General features: G+C 36.9%; 1 protein-coding gene across 12 annotated transcripts in view; it reads right to left on the reverse strand.

The window, feature by feature from the left end:
* LOC135102341 (receptor-type tyrosine-protein phosphatase U-like) overlaps positions 1-19,650 on the reverse strand; it is a 158,066-nt gene that overhangs the window by 59,031 nt on the left and 79,385 nt on the right. For all 12 annotated transcript variants that reach the window (XR_010269620.1, XM_064007427.1, XM_064007426.1 and 9 more), the window contains 4 exons: positions 17,202-17,262; positions 9,131-9,306; positions 8,747-8,949; positions 4,305-4,476 (listed from right to left, as the gene is read on the reverse strand). Coding sequence is in view for 11 of the 12 variants with exons in the window: in XM_064007427.1 (XP_063863497.1) it covers positions 4,305-4,476; positions 8,747-8,949; positions 9,131-9,306; positions 17,202-17,262 (612 nt within the window). In the remaining variant the exon portion in view is untranslated. The remainder of the gene's footprint in view (positions 1-4,304; positions 4,477-8,746; positions 8,950-9,130; positions 9,307-17,201; positions 17,263-19,650) is intronic.

Genomic DNA, 19,650 nt, shown 5'->3' on the forward strand with positions numbered 1-19,650 from the left:
ATATATATATTGTGTGCGTGTGTACACAGTTTTTCTGATGAATGGATACTCAGACTGTAAATGCTCACTAAATGTGCTTTTTCCATTAGACATTGTGCTTGAAAGTCTGAACGCTAGTCTATCACTGTCCTTCGTCTTCTAACAGGTGACAATGACATGATCCAAATGCCTCATTCAAAGGGTTGCAAAGTAGACATTTGCATCAGCCTGTCAGGTCAGGCAATAATGGATAATAACTCAGTGAGACTAATACCAAACCTGTATTATAATGACATGCAGGTACAGGACATGACCACCATAAAGTTAACAAACAGCTAGTGAAATAGTAAGGTTAAATAAGATATTAGTTTTTCACCTGAAGTGGGATGATCACAAAAAACAGGAGAGAGAGAGAGAGAGAGAGAGAGAGAGAGAGAGAGAGAGAGAGAGAGAGAGAGAGAGAGAGAGAGAGAGAGAGAGAGAGAGAGAGAGAGAGAGAGAGAGAGAGAGAGAGAGAGAGAGGGGTGACCACAGGATGTTTTACTAAAGATGGAACAGACATTGAAAAGGTGGGACTGTCCTGCATAAAAATGGGAATCTTGCCATCTTAGGATAAAGTCAAATTCATCTTGGCCTCTACGTGTATAAGAGCCAAATCAGAAGATTAATTTTCACTGACAACACTGCATGAGGATTAGCTGTGCAGCATACCCATGCCTATCTCCTTTAGGAACCAACAGCAGAACTGCTGAATCCCTTCTGCATAATAATAATAATAATAAAGCCTTTCTCTTTCTTGCCTTATTTTTTTATGGAATAAGGGCACTGCCTTAGGGTAAAAAAAGGCCCACTGAGGTGACTGCTCCTAAAGAAAAAAGCCAGATGGATTATCAAAACTGGAGGATAAATGCCTTGAAACCTCCCTCTTTAATAAGGTTCAAATCATAGGATGGGAGAAATACAAAAAGCAGGTAGCGAGTTCCAGTTTACCAGAAAAAGGAATGAAAGACAGAGTACTGGTTAACTCTTGCATTAGAGAGGTGGATAGAAAAGGAGTAAAAGAAAGTCTGTGATGTGCAATGAGGCCACAAGAGGAGGGAAGGCATACAGTTAGCAAGATGAAAATAGCAGTTGGTGTGGAAATATTGGTGGAGGATAGCAAAAGATTCAACATTGTGGCAAAGAGAGAGAAAGAAGCTGAAGACACTCAGAGAGGAGTTGATAAGAAGAAATGTTTTTTATTCTGTCCTATTCAGAATAGTAGTGTGGGTGGAGCCTCACAATATACATGAAGCACACTCCATACATAGACAGATAAGGCTCCCGTATAGGGTTAGTGGTTGGTAGGTGTGAGAAACCTGGCAGAGACAACTCAAAACTAACATCATAGAAGCTATTTTAGCAAGAGACAAGATGTGATATTTCCAGTTTGGAATATTAGTAAAGGACAGACCAAGGATGTTCAATGTAGAGGTTGAGTGTTATTGAAGAAGAGATGATAACTATATGAAAGATTATGTTAAGTTGATGAAAGAATTGGGTTTTTTGAGGCATTTGTTCTTCCTTAATCAGAAATTCTAGAAAGATCAGAAGTTAAGCACTATGTGGCTTTCTTGCATGAAGGGTAGGGTATATTAGGAAAACGTGGAAAAGTGCAGAGTGGTATCATCAGAGTAGGAGTGTACAGGATTATAACTTCCATGAACATGAGAAGGGTGGGTGACAGGACACAACCATGAGTATGATCAGAAAAGAAACTTGAAATGAAGTTACCAAGAGAAGGACAGAAACTGTAAGAGGATAATTTGGAAATTTATAGCCTTTGTGCCAAATCATCAAATGCTTTTAATATGTCTAAGGCAACAGAAAAAGATTCACCAAAATATCTTAAAGAGGATTACCAAGACTCAGTAAGGAAGGCCAGATCACCAGTAGAATGGCCATGATGGAACCCATATTGGCAATCAGATATAAAATTGTGAAGAATTTTCCTGCTGAGGATAAATTAAAACCTTGAGATGGGCAAGAAATTAAAACAAGTAGGGCAGTAGTTTGAAGGATTAGAACAGTCACTCTTTTAAGGAACATCCTGTAGGCAAACTTCCAGCAGGAAGGCAAGGTAGATGTTGACAGAGTTTGGTTGATAGAGTTGATAGAATTGGTAGAGTTTGATCAAGCAAGGTGCAAGAACAGAGGCAGTTTTGATGAACAATAGGAGGGAACCCATCAAGTCCATAAAGCCTTCTGAAGGTTAAGGCCAGCGAGGGTATGGAAAACATTATTGCAAAGGATCTTAATAGGAGACATGAAATAGTCAGAGGGTGGAGGACAGGAAGGAGAAAGCCCTGATCAAACAAGATGAAAGTGAACCTCCCAGAGATCCCTAAAGCTGCATTTCATTTATGAATTCACAACTGCTTGCCATTCAGCCATATTATGTGCAACCACTCTTCTTTGTTACACAGACATATCTCTTGCATCTAATGAACACTTCATATTGTGCATCCATTGCATTCATGGAAAGCATTAGCTTTACACCTCTCACTTTCGATACATTTGTCTTCTCCATACATCATTCTTCTTCTTCCATTATGTCTACTTACTCAAATAATTTGCTCAATCAGCCGACTCTGTTCCAACACGAATTTTTTGCACTTTTTTTTTTACTCAGTAGGTAATGTTCCACACTTGTTCTCTAAGTTATTTCCTATGATACAATCTCTTTTCTCCTGTTCCCAATTTCCATGTTTCAGCCCTACATAACCCCTGCAGTGCCAATGATGTACACATATGTACTACTCTACACCGGTGGACAATGCATATATATATATATATATATATATATATATATATATATATATATATATATATATATATATATATATATATATATATATATATATATATATATTCTAAAAAAATAAAAATATAATGGAGCTAATATTAAAAGTAAAGGATTTAAATTCACCTCATGCATAGAGTATATCTTTGTGGTGCCGGTTTCAAAACATGAGAAGCCCCACCCACCTCAGACTCACAGTACACAGTACCAGTGCGTGGAACATAATGTGACTGCTTCATTACTAAGTGGGAATGGACACTGTAATTGTATATACTGTTAACAGTTCCTAATATAAGAATAACAGAGAAAGTGACCTAAAGGATAGTGATATAAAAAGTGAAAGTGATAAATGATATGAACACAGAGTACCCTCTCAAGTTTTGCACTTGCCTTGAGGATTGTTAATCTCAGGGTATTGAAAACATTTAAAAACACAAACTTATTCCAGTTGCATGCCTTAGAACTGTGTTAGTGTGTATTTTGTCCTCACATCCAGCATGATGCAATAGTGTGGTGGTGCAATGCTGCTGCATCTAGGACTGTGTGAATGTCATCACACCTGACAAGATGCAGCAGTGACACTGTCACATCTAGGACTATATGAGTGTGGGTTTTATCTTCATATCCAGTGTAGCCTCAACACTGCAGTATGATGTGGTGCTCTCACTTGTTTGTGTGTGTTTTCACAATGCTGTGCACTGTCACTATGTGGTGTCACTGACTTTTCTCTTCCCTCTCTTGCATGCATCCCCTCTCTTGCCAGCATGACTAGTACTAGGGCAGTGCTTGTGATGCCAATGGTAAGATGTGAACCATACAAGATGAAATCACAAAACTCAAGAAAATAATGTGAGAAGATTGGGATAGCAAGAATTTAGGACAGCATGAAATTCAAGGATAGCAAAATTCAGGAGAGTACAGTATGTAGTGATAAGTGCATACATGAAACTTTTGTATACCCTGTAGGTAGTACTATTATGTGTATGGTGTGTCAGATATGTGTAGTGTTCATCTCTCAAGCTCAAGTGTTCTTAATATATAATTATTAACTGAAGATACCAACAAGACATCATACTGTTCAACACACCATTACTCTGGGATAAGTATCAGTCATAACAGGTGTGAGCTTTATGAATTTTTTATCCTCAGGGGCATCTTTCATTATAATATTTTTGTTTTTACATTTTGACTAGATAAAAAATTAATAAATATGAAAATAAATAAATAAATGAAAAAATAATAATAAATTTTAAAAAGTATGCATTGGATAGGCAGCTGGCACCATACAGGACAACAAAGTGATTACTAGTATATCCTCATAATTGTGTAACATTAAAATGAAACATTGAGAAAATGGTTAGATACAAATAACCTCGTCTAACTTTAGAGTCCCTAAGTCAAGAACGTTTACTTTATAAACCTTACATGTAATATATAAAATAAATAAAAATATACCCAAAATTTTATATTTTAGCAACAGTACCTGTGTAAGTTCTGCAGCAACCCATTCTTGTTTCTGGCAGTAGTTTACACTTTCTACTGTGTTTCGTCTCCTCCTTGTTGCGCTATGATGTTCCTCCACTAGCATTTGGATTGTAGAACTTAGATTCAAACTTTTATTCTGGTCTTCAAGTTGAACAGCAACAATTAGAGAGCTGAAGGAAAAAAAAGTTTAGAGTTTTTATCATTTACTAATTTAACCCAGATGAAGAAGCAGCTTACACAATAGTAAAGTAGGGTCTCAAAAAGGAAAATATTTATTGTGTGTGGATTCAGTACCAAACATTTTCTAAATATACACAATTTGGTACAGATAACTTGTGAGAAAACTCAGTTTGGCTGCACTAGAGTTTCATCAGAAAAGCATGATTACAAACTTATAACTCAATTCCTACACAGGCAATGGCTGGTCTTTGTTGTTTTTTAGAAATGGTGTTATAACGTTTAATGGAGTTAGAACCTAATTCACAGCAACATTTTAGTTTTGACCTCTCCATGGATGTAAAAGATATTTTAAAAATAAGATTTTTCCAACCTATGTATGAGAAATATTAATGATGAAATAAGAAAATACAATATTAACACCATAAACCACTGGGTTGCCAACACTCCAACAAAAACTGAGCAGTGTTTTGGGATCTACATAAAATGTAAGGGAGACATAAAGTCATAGATGGGGAATGCTCCAATTCTAAAGGCATCAGTTTACTGAGTGTGGAAGGAAAGGTGTACGGTAGGAGGCTCAGGAAAATCAGAGAAGGAACAGAAGATGCCATCTAAAAGGAACAGGGAGGTTTTAGAAAAAGAAGAGGTTGTGTGGGCTAGATTTTTGCAATCAAGCAGTTGTGTGAAATTCTTTTTGGTATTAATGTATTTGGAGAAAGCATATGATAGGATTGACAGAAAAGGACTATGGAGTATATGAGATGTTCACTTACATAGTAACATAAGTGCCATATCTGGCAAAAATGCAAAAATAAGTTATTTATAGCATGGTCTTCCCCAACCCTTTCTCCATCTGGGGCTAAGGTAGATGTTAAAATTCAGCTCCCAATATGGTAGAAACCCCTCTCGTTTGGAATGTACTGTCACTCATATCGATGCTGCCACTTATATGCTCTGAAGTTCACCTCACCAGCAATGTATGTGACACTGCAAGAAAACACAGGGCTGAGCAGCCAATGAGAGGTGGGGAAGCTGTCTTGTTACTGTGCCATGCCCCTCCACCGGCCAATAAGCGGTGCATCCTTCCCCTGACATCACTTTCTCCCTCACCACCCCACCAGTCACTCTCTCTCACTCTTATACCATGTGGCAGCTATTAATGTGATGTCTTTTTTTTTTGTGCTAGGTGTTGGGTTATTAGAGTGTGGTTGGTAGTATGAATGATTCAGACAGAAACCCTGAAGACCCTTTCTCTCTTTAATGTACAAACAAACAAACAAACAAACAAACACACACACACACACACACACACACACACACACACACACACACACACACACACACACACAAACACACACCAAAAAAAAAGCTATCTTAAATTATGGTGAAATTTTTGTAGGACAATTTATTTTCTCTCATTAATGTGCCCACACACACACACACACACACACACATTATAAGATAGCATGATTAAAAAAAAAAATTGGGTGAATTGTAATGTGTTTAGAAGTTTTCTCAAAATGTGTACTTAAAAAATGTAAAAAAATGTAGTTAATGTTGCAACATTCTGAATGCATTGTGTAATATATATATATATATATATATATATATATATATATATATATATATATATATATATATATATATATATATATATATATATATATATATATATATATGTATATAATACAGGAAATAGCAAATGACATTAAATTTTTTAATGTGTCAGTGAAGAAAATGTACATGCAACACAGCAATACAGTGGAGGAGGAGAGAAAGGAGTAGAGAGAGAGACAGGGGAGAGAGATAAGCAATAGGTTACCAGATACATACATATACATTATTATGTTCTTCAAGATCATATAATCAATTTCACCATGTTGTACTGTCAGGGGATGTTGGAAACGCAAGTGCCATTTTCATGTTTTGCTGTTATTTTTCTTCTTAAATTCTACACTAATATACTTAAGCTTTCTATTGTAATTATCACTTATTACTTTTTAAGATCCATAAAGAGGGTTAAAATAACTCAATAAGAAGAAAAAGATCCCACAAAAATAATGTTTATGAACACAGCACTTGGATGAATGTTGTTCACAGCAGGCATGACAAAACACAACTGAGCATGTGCTTGCCAGGGGTGTTTGTGTGTTTGCACAATGAAACACCATCAGTGAACCAATGCAAAAATTGTTAAAAAAACCTGTTCGTGAACAGGAGCATTTATAAACTGAGGTTCCACTATATATATGTATAATATATGTATAATATATATATATATATATATATATATATATATATATATATATATATATATATATATATATATATATATATATATATATATATATACTGTCATACCTCATGATTTAAACATCCCTCAATTTGAACAACTCCCACTTTGAACAGAGTTGGCAAACAAATTTTGTCCTCCAATTCAAACAGACACTAGTTCAAGCGATGCCATTTTGTCAGTCACCCTTCCTTCCTCTCTTCCCTTCCCTGCCCCTCCCCATATCCTTCCTCTATCCCCCCCCCCCCTCTCTCTCTCTCTCTCTCTCTCTCTCTCTCTCTCTCTCTCTCTCTCTCCACTTCCTTGCCCTATGTGTTACTTTTCTCCCCTGTATGTCCCTTCCTCCCACTGTTCCTTTCCTCTCCCTTCCTCTTTTTTGTCTGGTCTTAAACCTCCCTCCTTGGCACCTTCCCTTGCCCTGTGTCTGCCACATTCATTCTTTGTCAATGTTGCTTCATCCTTTCTCATTCTTTCTCACTCATATAATTCCATTTTAATTTTCTATCAGTCTTATTCTATTTAGCAATTCTCAGGATTGTTCTTACTTTCAGAGAGAGAGAGAGAGAGAGAGAGAGAGAGAGAGAGAGAGAGAGAGAGAGAGAGAGAGAGAGAGAGAGAGAGAGAGAGAGAGAGAGAGAGAGAGAGAGAGAGAGAGAGAGAGAGAGTGGGGATGGATGTAGGGAAGTGTGTGTGTATGTGTGTGTGTGTGTAATAATAATAATAATAATAATAATAATAATAATAATAATAATAATAATAATAATAATAATAATAATAATAATAATAAAACGGTTTATTATTTAGGCAGCTAACAAACTGAAAATGTACAGAGGTGGTGGGGAAATACTTAACATTAATCCTAAAGGTAAGTCTAATCTAGAAGGGACTATTGATTGATGGCTCGCACCATGGTGGGAATTGCGCTGAGTCTGTACCGGTCTGTGCGCGGCGCCTTTAGGGGTGTTATCTTGTTGTGGTGTGTGTGTGTGTGTGTGTGTGTGTGTGTGTGTGTGTGTGAGAGAGAGAGAGAGAGAGAGAGAGAGAGAGAGAGAGAGAGAGAGAGAGAGAGAGAGAGAGAGAGAGAGAGAGAGAGAGAGAGAGAGAGAGAGAGAGAGAGAGAGAGAGAGAGAGAGAGAGAGAGAGAGAGTTTTTTGTGCAAAATAAAGTGTACACTACAACAACTGTTTTCAAGACTGAAGACACCATCAGGAACTTTCCATGACTGATCATTTTGAGATTGGTGTTTATTTACAATGGCATTTTGCATAAAATTTTAAGGTCATTGTTTCTGTAAGTGGCATATAGGATAACCCACTTTTTTGTGTCTTTTTTTAGGATGATTCAAGTGCCATCTTATACAACAATGTATAGAACACTTCATGTTTTCTTTTGCCATTTTTTTTGTATAATTTGCGTTATTTTCATTTAATTCTATGTTTAGGGCACATAGAAAATCCATAAAAATGGATAATAAAAAAAAAGGGGGTGGGGCAGATCCTGGTACCTGGAATGGATTTATTTATTTTTTTTACATTAATCTAAATAGGGTAAATTGCTTCCCAATTCAAATAGCCCAAAAGAACCAATTAGGTTTGAATCTCAAGGTACCACTGTATATATATATATCAAGTACATCTTCCACTGTTATATTCCCAACTCTGGCATTACGATCCCCTAGTCAAATTACATTTACACTTGCTCTTAAAATCTACAAAACATTTCTGGTTGAATAAGTTTGCATCTTACATGATCTCAGAACTTGCGCTATTTAGTTACACACCATTTGAGACCCAAAAATACTTTTTATGAAGCTGGATTTGACTTGTGTATCAATGTCAGATAAACTACTGTACTATGGAATGCACATTTGTAATCTATCTATCTATACATTATTCTGGCATCTTTACTGAAGGAAAAATGTATATAATTTAAAATATGAGTAATGCACAAAAAAAGGAAAAACTTACTTGTTCCCATCTTGGCTGTGGTTAATGGCAGGAAGATGAAGGGTAATTGTTGATTCTGTCTTCCTTACAATACCAAGGGGGCCAGTGAGTTTGGGTGGGATGGATTTGGTGGCCACTAACTTCTGCAAATCTGTGCCACAGAATCCGGTGTTGCAACAATGTGCCTTGGCCAGCTTGATCTTCCCTTCCTCCAAGTCATCAATCTGCACGATTTTTTTTTTTGCCATGAAGAAGAAAGGATATTCTTGCAGTAATAACATGGTAGCAAAATAATAGTCATCTGGGAAGGTGATTTGCTACTAAAAGAACATTCCATATGTGATAATTCATATAATTACAGAAGTTCTACCTAAACAACCATTTACTTTAACTCTTTCATCTTACAGTACACTTCAAGGGCGAATTTTTCTCCTTTAAAGAAAATTTGCATTGTTTCTTGGTGTGACTGATGATAATGGTACAGTTCTTGAGAATTCCACCATGATATGTGGGCAGCTCCAAGGAAAGGTTTATGTGTCTGGGTCCTGATATGAATTTGATGGCCTGTGGGGAACCTGGCTCTGTGCAAAAAGAGATTATCATAAGTTATTTTTCTTTACAGAAATGTTTTAAGATGAAAGAAAAACATGACACATATGTATAAAATGTATAGATTTGATTGTGGAGTGGGTGAAAGACACCTCCTTCTCTGAAGTCATACGGACATGTAAAAATGAATGAGCTCTTTCTTACACATGCAAGGAAGCATTCAAGACAAAATATACACAACAGAGTGAAAGTCAGCTGCATTGAGAAATTAAATAGATGATATTCATGCATGTACATTGATCTTAAATACACACAAATAGAACCCACTGCAATTTACAATTTTCTAATTATGAATGTCATGAAATGAAGATCTTATAGTATTCAGAGAGGAATGAAAAGAATAATGTTTGTCAAAATATAAAAAGATTGAGGATATGTTAACAGCAATTAACAAGAAGAGGCAGTAGACACCTGCTGATTGAGTAATTAATCCTAAGGGGGTTTCATACACACTGGCATAGATGGGCACTCTAAAACTTGCCTCCAGCCCAGCTGTGACCTACCTACATATTTCAGTTTGTATCTCACAACACAAGAAGATATTTGCAGTCTGTCCTATAAGGAAAAGTCTCTTCCTTTCCATGCTAAACTACTACTTCCACCTTAAACACCTACACCTTTCACTCTAAATTCAAAACTAAAATGGTTAAAAGCAAAATATCAACTTTAGAGTCCCCATCTAGTGGCACAACAGAAATGTCACCAGGTCAGACTGCTCTTCTGGTATCACCTGTAAGTGTCTTGTTACCCCGCCCCCATCAACTACTATATCAATTTCTGCAATACTTGCTGTCTTAGATTTAATTTTCAATCTCTTGAATACCACCTCTCCTCTCCTAAACCTCATCTTCTTTTCCTCACTTAAATACAGGTGTCTGAGGCTACTGACTGCAACCCCTTTTCTCTTTTACTTTGCTTCTCATTCTATACTTTCAATCTAAAGCTGGATGTTATATCTGCATGCACAACGACATATCTTGCTCTCACGCCCACACTCTTGATTCTTCTGAATTTTCTACCATCTGCCTTTGACTTCAGAATCACTCTCAGACAAATTAATCTAATCTGTATATCTTACACCAAACCCCTCTAACTATGGAAAATCCTTTGACTATCTACCTTTCAATGTGTAGCACATCCTGACACTTCCAGTTTTGGATATTTCACTGTTCACCACCAGCTTTGGCTTTTGTCTCCAATCACTAACCAGCTTGGTGACCTAGTCTTTAACTTCTTTATCCTACATGGCTATCCTACACGATCTAAAACAATTAGTGCAACAACCTATCTGTGTCCCTGACCATCTTGGAGCTATACCCAACATTCTTGACTTTTCCTAACATCTTAGCTGCCTCCTGACTCTGTCAGTTTGTATTCTTTGTTGGGCTTCTCCAATCATAACCTTATATCTGTATCTTGTTCTATAACTCCAATTTCTCTTCAAAGCAGAGATGCCTTTGGTGTTTTGCCTCTGCTAACTAAGGAGATCTTTAGAGGTATTACATATTCTTTTCACCATAGAATGGCTTTAGCTTCTGTGACAATATATATCATGGAGGTGTATATTATTCACCATTTCTCTCAACCCAAACCTTCAAATCTGCCTGCTCTCATGCTATCCTAAAAGAAAAAGCAACCTACATACAGCACCAAGCCTTCCATCTTTTGAAACTCATGCACTTTACATTTCTGCCCAGAATTACACCAAGATTTTTCTTCAACTAGCCAAAAGTTCCTTTATCAATAGAAAATGTCATAACCTTTCCAGATCTAACTCCTCTCATGACTTTTGTCACCTAACCAAAAATATCTCCTACAATTTTTCTTCTTTATTTTTCCTTCCTTTTCTTCAGTCTGATAGCACTACTGCCATTTCATCTCTCACAAATGCTGAACTCTTCATTTAAACCTCTGCTAAAAATTCAACACTGGATGATTCTGGACTTGTTCCTCCCTCTTCTTCACCCTCCATCTATTTCATGCTGCTTTTAAAATTTTTCATAGTGATGATGTTTTTCCAAGCCCTCACAAGCCTTAACCCTCGGAAGGCTTATGGACATGTTGGGATCCATCTTATTATTCTTCACAACTGTGCCTCTGTGCTTGTACCTCACCTGCTCAAATTATTGGAGTTTTCTTTATCAAAGTATTTTGTTCTTGTTGGGAGTTTGCCTTCATTCAGATTGTTTCTAGAAAGTGGGTTGACTGCTCGAACCTTTCAAACTATTGATATAATTAATTGACTGTCTTTCAGAAGTTTTTAAATCTATCTTTAATAGGAAGATTTTTAAACATTTATCACTTCACAATCTTATCTCTGATCACCAGTATGGATTCCATTGTGGCTGTTCTAATAATTATCTTCTGGTCATCCTTACTGAATCTTTGTCAACATCTTTAACCCCTAACTCGCAGGTGATGCACCAGTGCATGGCTTATGGAAAGGGTGGGTAATGTGTATGTGCGTGAGGACATTTTCCTGCTTTTAATCAAATACAGGAGGATGATAATTATTTTGAGCATGAACTAGCAACACTCCTAAAGTTGCTGGCTTTGTGGCAGCCTAGTTTGAGTACACCTAAAACTTCCACAATGGATGGAAGGTTATTCGACTTGTCCTGACGTGTGAAGGGAAGGAAGCACCATGTGTCCACTCGCTTGTGTCTTTCACTCAAAGGATGTATATTGGTATGAATAGTGATGAGTAATGTATTATAGAAACAGACATTACTACACTAGTGTTCAATAAGTGATATATTAATTGTATTTATATGACAGTTATAACAAGATGTTATGTTATCAAGCAAATTGAGTTTAATTTTTTTTTTTCTATCTCTGGCCAAAATGTAAGGAAAGTAACTGGATCACTATTTGTATGTAGTGAAAAGGAGCAACTATTTTTTCCTGTTCTTCATTTCCCCAAAAACTTGTAAGGAAAGTTGCATTTCAATGTAATGTAAAGAGGAAGTGTTGATTTATCTTTACTCTACTTTTCATTTCAACCCCAAAAATGCTATGAAATACATTATAATAACTTAAGAATGTACTGTGCAGAAGACAGGGCAGCACAAGTGAACTGTGAGGAGGATGAAGCTGTGCACATGTCAACTATAGCTGCAGCCATAACCAGTCAAACGAATAAACATTCGGTCATCTGGGGAGATGAGATATTGTTGCTCAACCTCTACTCACAGCTAAATTATGCCTAGAATTCTGGCAGTAACTGTTGTAAAGAAGGGTTGAGGCTTCTTTTTGTTTTGGTTTTACAGCTCTATGTTAGGTATATAAGGAAATATGATAGTGGGAAGATCAACCACTTTCTTCTTAAAAAAAAAACTTGCACTGAGACAATGACTCGCGCCAACTCGTCCGTCCTTTAAGGGTTAAAGGATTATGGTAAAACTTTCGCCTGTTGCATTATAAAAATTATTTGATTGAGTCTTGCACAAAGCTTTAACTTCTAGTAATTTTTTACAAGTGCACAAGAATGTTTTCATTGATGAAACCAAAATATTTTGAATAGTTTTTGATGTGTTTTGAATTAATCTGATCTTCATTTCTGCTGAAAATCACAACATTTTGAGATAACACACTATTGGATAATGGGGGAAGTCTGGGTGGGTATATCACAAAATGCATGGATTTATGATAAATTTGAAGGGGGGAAAAAAAAGTTTCACCATTGTGATGAGTGGAGCAGTAGAGAGGAGAGAGAGAGAGGGAGAACAGGAAGAAAGAAACAGAAAGAGAAGGAGCAAAGAGAGAGCAAGAGAAGACAAAATATACATGAGATGCAATAAGAGCCTGCCTGCCTTCCCTAGTTTACTTTGAAAACCCATGTACCTACCTAGTCTTCTTCCCATATTAATTTTGTCAATTTCCCTTTGCCTCATGTTGAGTCTGATATATGATATAATAGAAGAGCTGACCTTGCATATAAAGAAATCAGATCCACCCAGCCCCTGTAGTTACCCCACAATAATTTTTACATTATAGTCTTTTAGAGCAAGTGTATGTGTGGAGGGTGAGTGAGTATAATTGACTGCCTTCCACCTTCCTGTCCCTCCCTCATTCTACCCTGTCCCCCTTCGTCTTGTGACAGCTGTGTTTGGGTGTGTGGCTGCTTCTTTTGTTCAGTCAGGCACTTGTTGTCACAAGGGAAGGATGCAGATAGCTTGCTTGGGGGAAGAAGCACTGGCATGTAAGCCAGGGGGATAAGTTAGAGGGCCATTATTAGTAATTATTGCCCAAGTGTTAGCAGCAGTATGCCCCTGCCTTTGTTAGGTAGGATAAGCATGAATCACAGGCTTGACTGAGTGTGTTTGCCAGTTGAACTCATGGTGGACCACAAATCTTACTCTCTCCGTCACAACGTCCTCGTGGTTTGTGTCAAGTTGGGAGCCTGGGTGAGGTTTTCTGACCATCTCAGGTTCTGTTGGTTGTGATTTACGTGTAATCACTGTTTTTGTGCCATTAACCCGTATGTGGTCAATCACGTACAAGTACGTGAAATCGGAGGTTACTTCCTGTGGTCAATCACGTACAAGTACGTTCGTCACTTTCCCGCCTTCTACTACTTCCAAATGCTTTCTGTTTACATGAATTATTTTTCTGTATGTGTCTAGCATATTTTAGCACGGCTTCCTGCCATTTGAACACGTTCGTGAGCCCTCCCCCCCCAACCCCCTCTCACTGCGCACACGCTGCTGCTTCCCCGCGTCGGAGCGTCCCCATCCATCACTTGGCTATGAGTCACAATGGTAGGAACGCGTCACCGCTCTCTAACTTTCGCTGAGATTGATGAGCTGTTATGTCTTGAGGAAGATATCGGCGATCAGGACAGTGACATCAGCATTGATGATAATGATGATGACCCTGATTATGTATTTGATCATCAAATAGAGGAAGAAGACGAGGAACTCGGTATTACTGTCATGAGTGTGATGTAGCTCTATGCATTGAGCCTTGCTTTGAAGACTATCATACCCTGCTACACTACTAAGCATATTGGATAATGCTTGTGTAAAGAATGTAGAAGCTAAAGGATACTTGTGTTAGACATTATTTTGTGATACGACTTTTATTTTGAAAACAAACAGAATTATTTATATATGTAAACATGCACTGGTCTTAGAAAATAAGCTCCCATAATACACATACATATCATAGATTATCATTTATAGTGTAAATAATGTGAAGGAAGCCAAAGGGTACTTGTAGTGTTAGACAAAAAAATATAATTATTTTGTAATAAAACTGCTTCATTTAAAAAAATGGAAATTAACTATATATGAAAACATGCAACTGTCTTAGATAATAAGGACCCATAATACACTTACTTATCGTAGATTATCATTTATAGCTCTTAAAAGGTCGGTAAACAACAAAAAATCAAGAAAAACAAAAATTGTACGTCTGGCAGCACCGCCCAGCGAGCCAAGTTTAAAGCCCCAGCGGGACATTTAAAAATGCCGATTTTGAACTTTAACTTATTTTTTTTTAGTTTTGCGATCATTTTCATACATATGGAACAATAAACAAAAAAGTGATTTTTGGTGACCAGGATGAGTATATGTGATGTAAAGGTATGTTGACCTCTTATGGGTTAAATGCTACTGGCTTTCAGAGCTTGCAGCTGGGAGCTCTGAAGCCAGAGGATTTCATAACTCTGCTTGTGTGTAGCTGCCTGTAGGCCCCTAGTGGACTGGAGGTAGACAACTCACATGCAAGAAGATATAATGTTCTGTTAGTGTGGGTAGTTTTGTCTCTAGTGGAAGGTTACTCACAGAATATTATAAACCTTATACTTGTGTGTCTTTTGTCTTAGCTGTTGGCCTGCTCTAGCACATAGTTTGTGAATCTTTCTCAGCAAGTAGGAGTTTGTTTGGCATTTGTTATATTCCCTTCTTGGTTGGGGTTTCAGGCTGAGTGGCAACTTCAGTCTTGATGGTTTTGGACAAGCAGGAAGTGTTGAATTTGTCATGTTTATGCCCACACTAGGCTAGAAGGAGCTAGTCTAGGGAAGGCTGACCTGAGTATAGTGGCAGCTGTAAAGGGGGCTGAATCTGTGATGTAACATCATGCACTGCCCAGGGCCTGACTGTGTGCAGTATCTCCTTTCATTATGATTGTGACCAACAGACTGAGGCAGTTGCTTCAAATAATACTGACCATGCTCTCTCCCCTAACAATGGATGACATTGACTAGAGGACAAGTGATGCAATTTGATCTCACTGACTGAAACAAAACCTCTGCCATCCCATTGTTTCTAGTCATGCAGTGGTGCAGATCACTGTGGCCTCATGTTCACACCTATAGATCTTTCTGGAGTGTATTTTTTTAACAGAAATCCATAGCATATTTGTATCAAATTAAATAATATATGATAAAAATGTACAAATCTTTCTGTAAAAATAATTATGTATCACAATAACTTGCACTATAAGGGAATACAGATATCAACAGAAACACTAGTAATAGTGCAACAAAGTAACTTTCGTAATTTATCCTCTCTCAAATTCACCGAACTTAAACTAACCTAACTTCGCATAACCTATCCTAACCTGGTGTAACCTAACTAACCTAGCATAACAACCTAACTAACCTACATAACTTAATAGTATGGAGAAATGTCAGCCCACCACGCTGCTGAGCGTGGTGGGCTGACTGGTCTCCTGCAGTGTTAAAGTTGGGAGTGATTCTCAGTAAAATTTAAAAATTATTTATTGATGATAATATTCATTTGCAGAATGTGTTGTTGGCATTCAAAATGCCCACATTAATGAGATCTAAATGTCTGAAATAGCAAAATAGAGGTGGTTTATCTGGTGTACTTCTAAAATATGACAATTTCTGTATTAGCTTTCTAAAACTTCTATTCTCTCTACAACTTCATCTCTTACTTTCCTTTCTGACTGTTCTATTGCTGCTGTGGTAGACAGTCACTGTTCTCCTACATCTACTGACAGTGGTGTTCTTTACGGTCCTATTTTATCATCTTCTCTCTTTCTACTTTCATCAAAGATATTGCAAATCAAACTCACTGCCCTATTGACTCATACACTGATGACACCATGCTGCACTTATCCAATTATTTCCTTAAACATTCAAGCCTTCAAGAATTGCCAGGAAGCCACAAAACACCTGACCTGACCCTTCCAAAATTTTATATTGGGGAACAACATACTCTATGTTGTTCAAAGCTTCAAAAACCTGACTCCTCCATCTGCTAACTTGATACAGCCTTCCAGATAACTATACCCACCTCAAAGACACAACACTGTCCCCCATCTTCTAAACTTAACATCATTGGTCCATCATTTACTAAAATCATAAACTGGAAACTTCAGATCTCATCTCTTGCTAAAAATAACTTCAATGAAATTAGGTATTCTGAGCAGTTTTCAGGGTTAATTGAGGCATTAGATGCATAATAAACTATTTTTTCTAACAATGCTGTATTCAATACAACGAAAAGAATAGCAGTGGAAAACACAGACCTATCTAAGATTTAAGATATTCAAATGAGCTCTCCATGAACCTTAGCATATGAGCTTTAGTATGCATGTCTTGGCAACTGAACTTCACAAGCCTCAGCTCAGGAATTTCATTACCAGCCTTGTGGCTGCTCTTTAGTTCAGTCCCTTTGTGGTGATAATTTTTGACAGGACAGGGATTTGTGTTATTGCCTTTTTTTTTTGTTTACTTAGTCTTTCCTGCCATAAAATGATGATGTTTTTCTAAAATTTACCTCCTTGTGATGTAACCTAATGACAAAGACAAAGTAATATAGATGAATATACATATGAGCCAGATATGCATAATAAATACTTAAAAAAAATGTATAATGATTCTTCCATAACTTACCTCTTTCGAAGATAATTTTATAAGAAGAAGAACTCCATCCAGAATCATTTTTTTCAAATATCTATAAAAGATAAGCAAAATTAGTATCATGAAGGGTAAAAAAATCTGAAATAATTTTCATTTTGATGAACTACAACATCATATTAATTTCTGAATATGAATTAATTAAATAAAATGCATAAGATGGTATGCTAAAAAATATTAATGGAGAGAGAGAGAGAGAGAGAGAGAGAGAGAGAGAGAGAGAGAGAGAGAGAGAGAGAGAGAGAGAGAGAGAGAGAGAGAGAGAGAGAGAGAGAGAGAGAGAGAGAGAAATATATATATATATATATCTATATATATATATATATATATATATATATATATATATATATATATATATATATATATATATATATATATATATATCTGCCATAATTTAGAAAGGATCTTTCCAGCTTACTACCAACATATCCTTTTGCCTGTTGCCTATGGCTCCCTCATGTGGGTAGTAATAGCACAAGTTCCTCTTTATCACTGTACATATAATGTTCTTGGGCATTAAGGTCTCTCATCACGTACAATAGTCATACCTTGTGATTTGAATATCCTTCAATTCAAACAACTCCCAATCTGAACAGGATTGGTAAAACACATCTTGTCCTCCAATTTGAGCGCAAACACCTGTTCAAGTGACGCCACTTGGTCAGTTCCTCTAGCATTCCTGTGCTGCAAACACCACTCCTTACTGTTCTTGATATTTTTTTGTATATTTTCTTGAAATTAGCTCTCATTATCGCTCCCAAGAAAGTGAAAAGTGGCAGCGCAAGTGGTAGTAGGAAGTTTATGCATTGTAATATGGAAATGGAGAAGGAAATAATACAAAAAAACATGAGAATGGTATTCATGTTTCTGATCTGGCCATACAGTGCGGAATGGCCAGGTTTATGATCTCTATATTTCTAAAGCAAAAAGAGACAATGAAAGCTGCTGACATGGCTAAAGGAGTTTGGTAAATCAAATGGAAGACCTCAAATTTTGGAAAAAGTGGAATGATTACTGTTAGTTTGGATTAATGAAAAACAACTTACTGGAGGCAGTGTTAGTGAGGCCATAATATGTGAAAAGGCTAAGGAGTTGTACAGTGATTTAATAGCTAAAATAACCAGTTCAAGTGATGCTGAAAATGGAGAATTCAAAACAGAGGTTGGTTTGAGAAGTTCCACAAAGTGGTATTCATAGCAGGGTTGGAAAAAAACCGGAGAGAGAGGAGAGAGAGAGAGAGAGAGAGAGAGAGAGAGAGAGAGAGAGAGGAGAGAGAGAGAGAGAGAGAGAGAGAGAGAGGAGAGAGAGAGAGAGAGAGAGAAAAAAAGTTTTTTTTTTGGTTTATTGCTTTTTGTTTTATTTATTTTTTTGTCTATTCTTCATATTTATATGTAAATCAGTTTAAATAAACAACTAAAGAGTAATCTTGAGTAAAACAAAAGGTCTGAAGTGTCTCTTCCATTTTTTCATGTAGGGGGGAACACTGGCTGAGAGAGAGAGAGAGAGAGAGAGAGAGAGAGAGAGAGAGAGAGAGAGAGAGAGAGAGAGAGAGATGAGAGAGGAGAGAGAAGGAGAGGAGAGAGAGAGAGAGAGAGAGAGAGGAGAGAGAGAGAGAGAGAGATATCATTCCCTTGTCCCTTATCTCTGAGAGATAGGGAGAGGGAAGGTGATAGGGATGGAGGTTTGAGGCAAGAGGAAAGAAGGGAAAAAAAAAAAAAAAAAAAAAAAAAAAAAAAAAAAAAAAAAATGGACGAAGGGACAGGTGGTGGATAGGTGAGCAGCAGGTTGTGCAGCTGGTGAGTTAGTCTTGCAAATTATAGTTTGTTATTCCCACTATTTTTTCAATTAAAACTTCAATGCTTGCACAAATGGTGAATTCATCTTGCCAGTTTTGGTTCGTTATTCTGATTGAGTTTTTATTAAAATTCCAGTGCTCGCACAAGTGGTGAATTCATTATGTTAGTTTGGGTTCGTTATTCGAATTAAATATTTATTAAAATTTCAGTGTGTTTTTTTACAGCTGTATGTTATAATGACCGTGCATTGTTGCGTATCCTACTATATAAGATTTTGCTGTTAAACTCATTCACTATTTCATACTGGGGCTTAAGTTATATGATCAGCTGAGCCTTAACCATAATAAGGAGATAAGCATCAATCTAAGCAGAAAGCTGAATGGAAGGCTAAGAATCTTTGTTAATTCCACCCTTTACGATGCCTTCAAGGCAGGAATTTTAGTTAACTTGTTGTTTTGTGCTTTGCCATTTTTCTTTTTTGTTTGGTGTAAATACAACTAGTTGTGACATGTGGGAAGTGAGCTAGGCTCGTACTGTTCCATCTCCAAAACTGTTTTTATCCAACTTTTCCTTAAAGTCATAAATATTTCTAGCACACACCACTCCCCTCTCCAGTCCATTCTATGGAC

The sequence above is a fragment of the Scylla paramamosain genome, chromosome 7 (assembly GCF_035594125.1).
Source record: "Scylla paramamosain isolate STU-SP2022 chromosome 7, ASM3559412v1, whole genome shotgun sequence".
Lineage (NCBI taxonomy): Eukaryota > Metazoa > Arthropoda > Malacostraca > Decapoda > Portunidae > Scylla > Scylla paramamosain.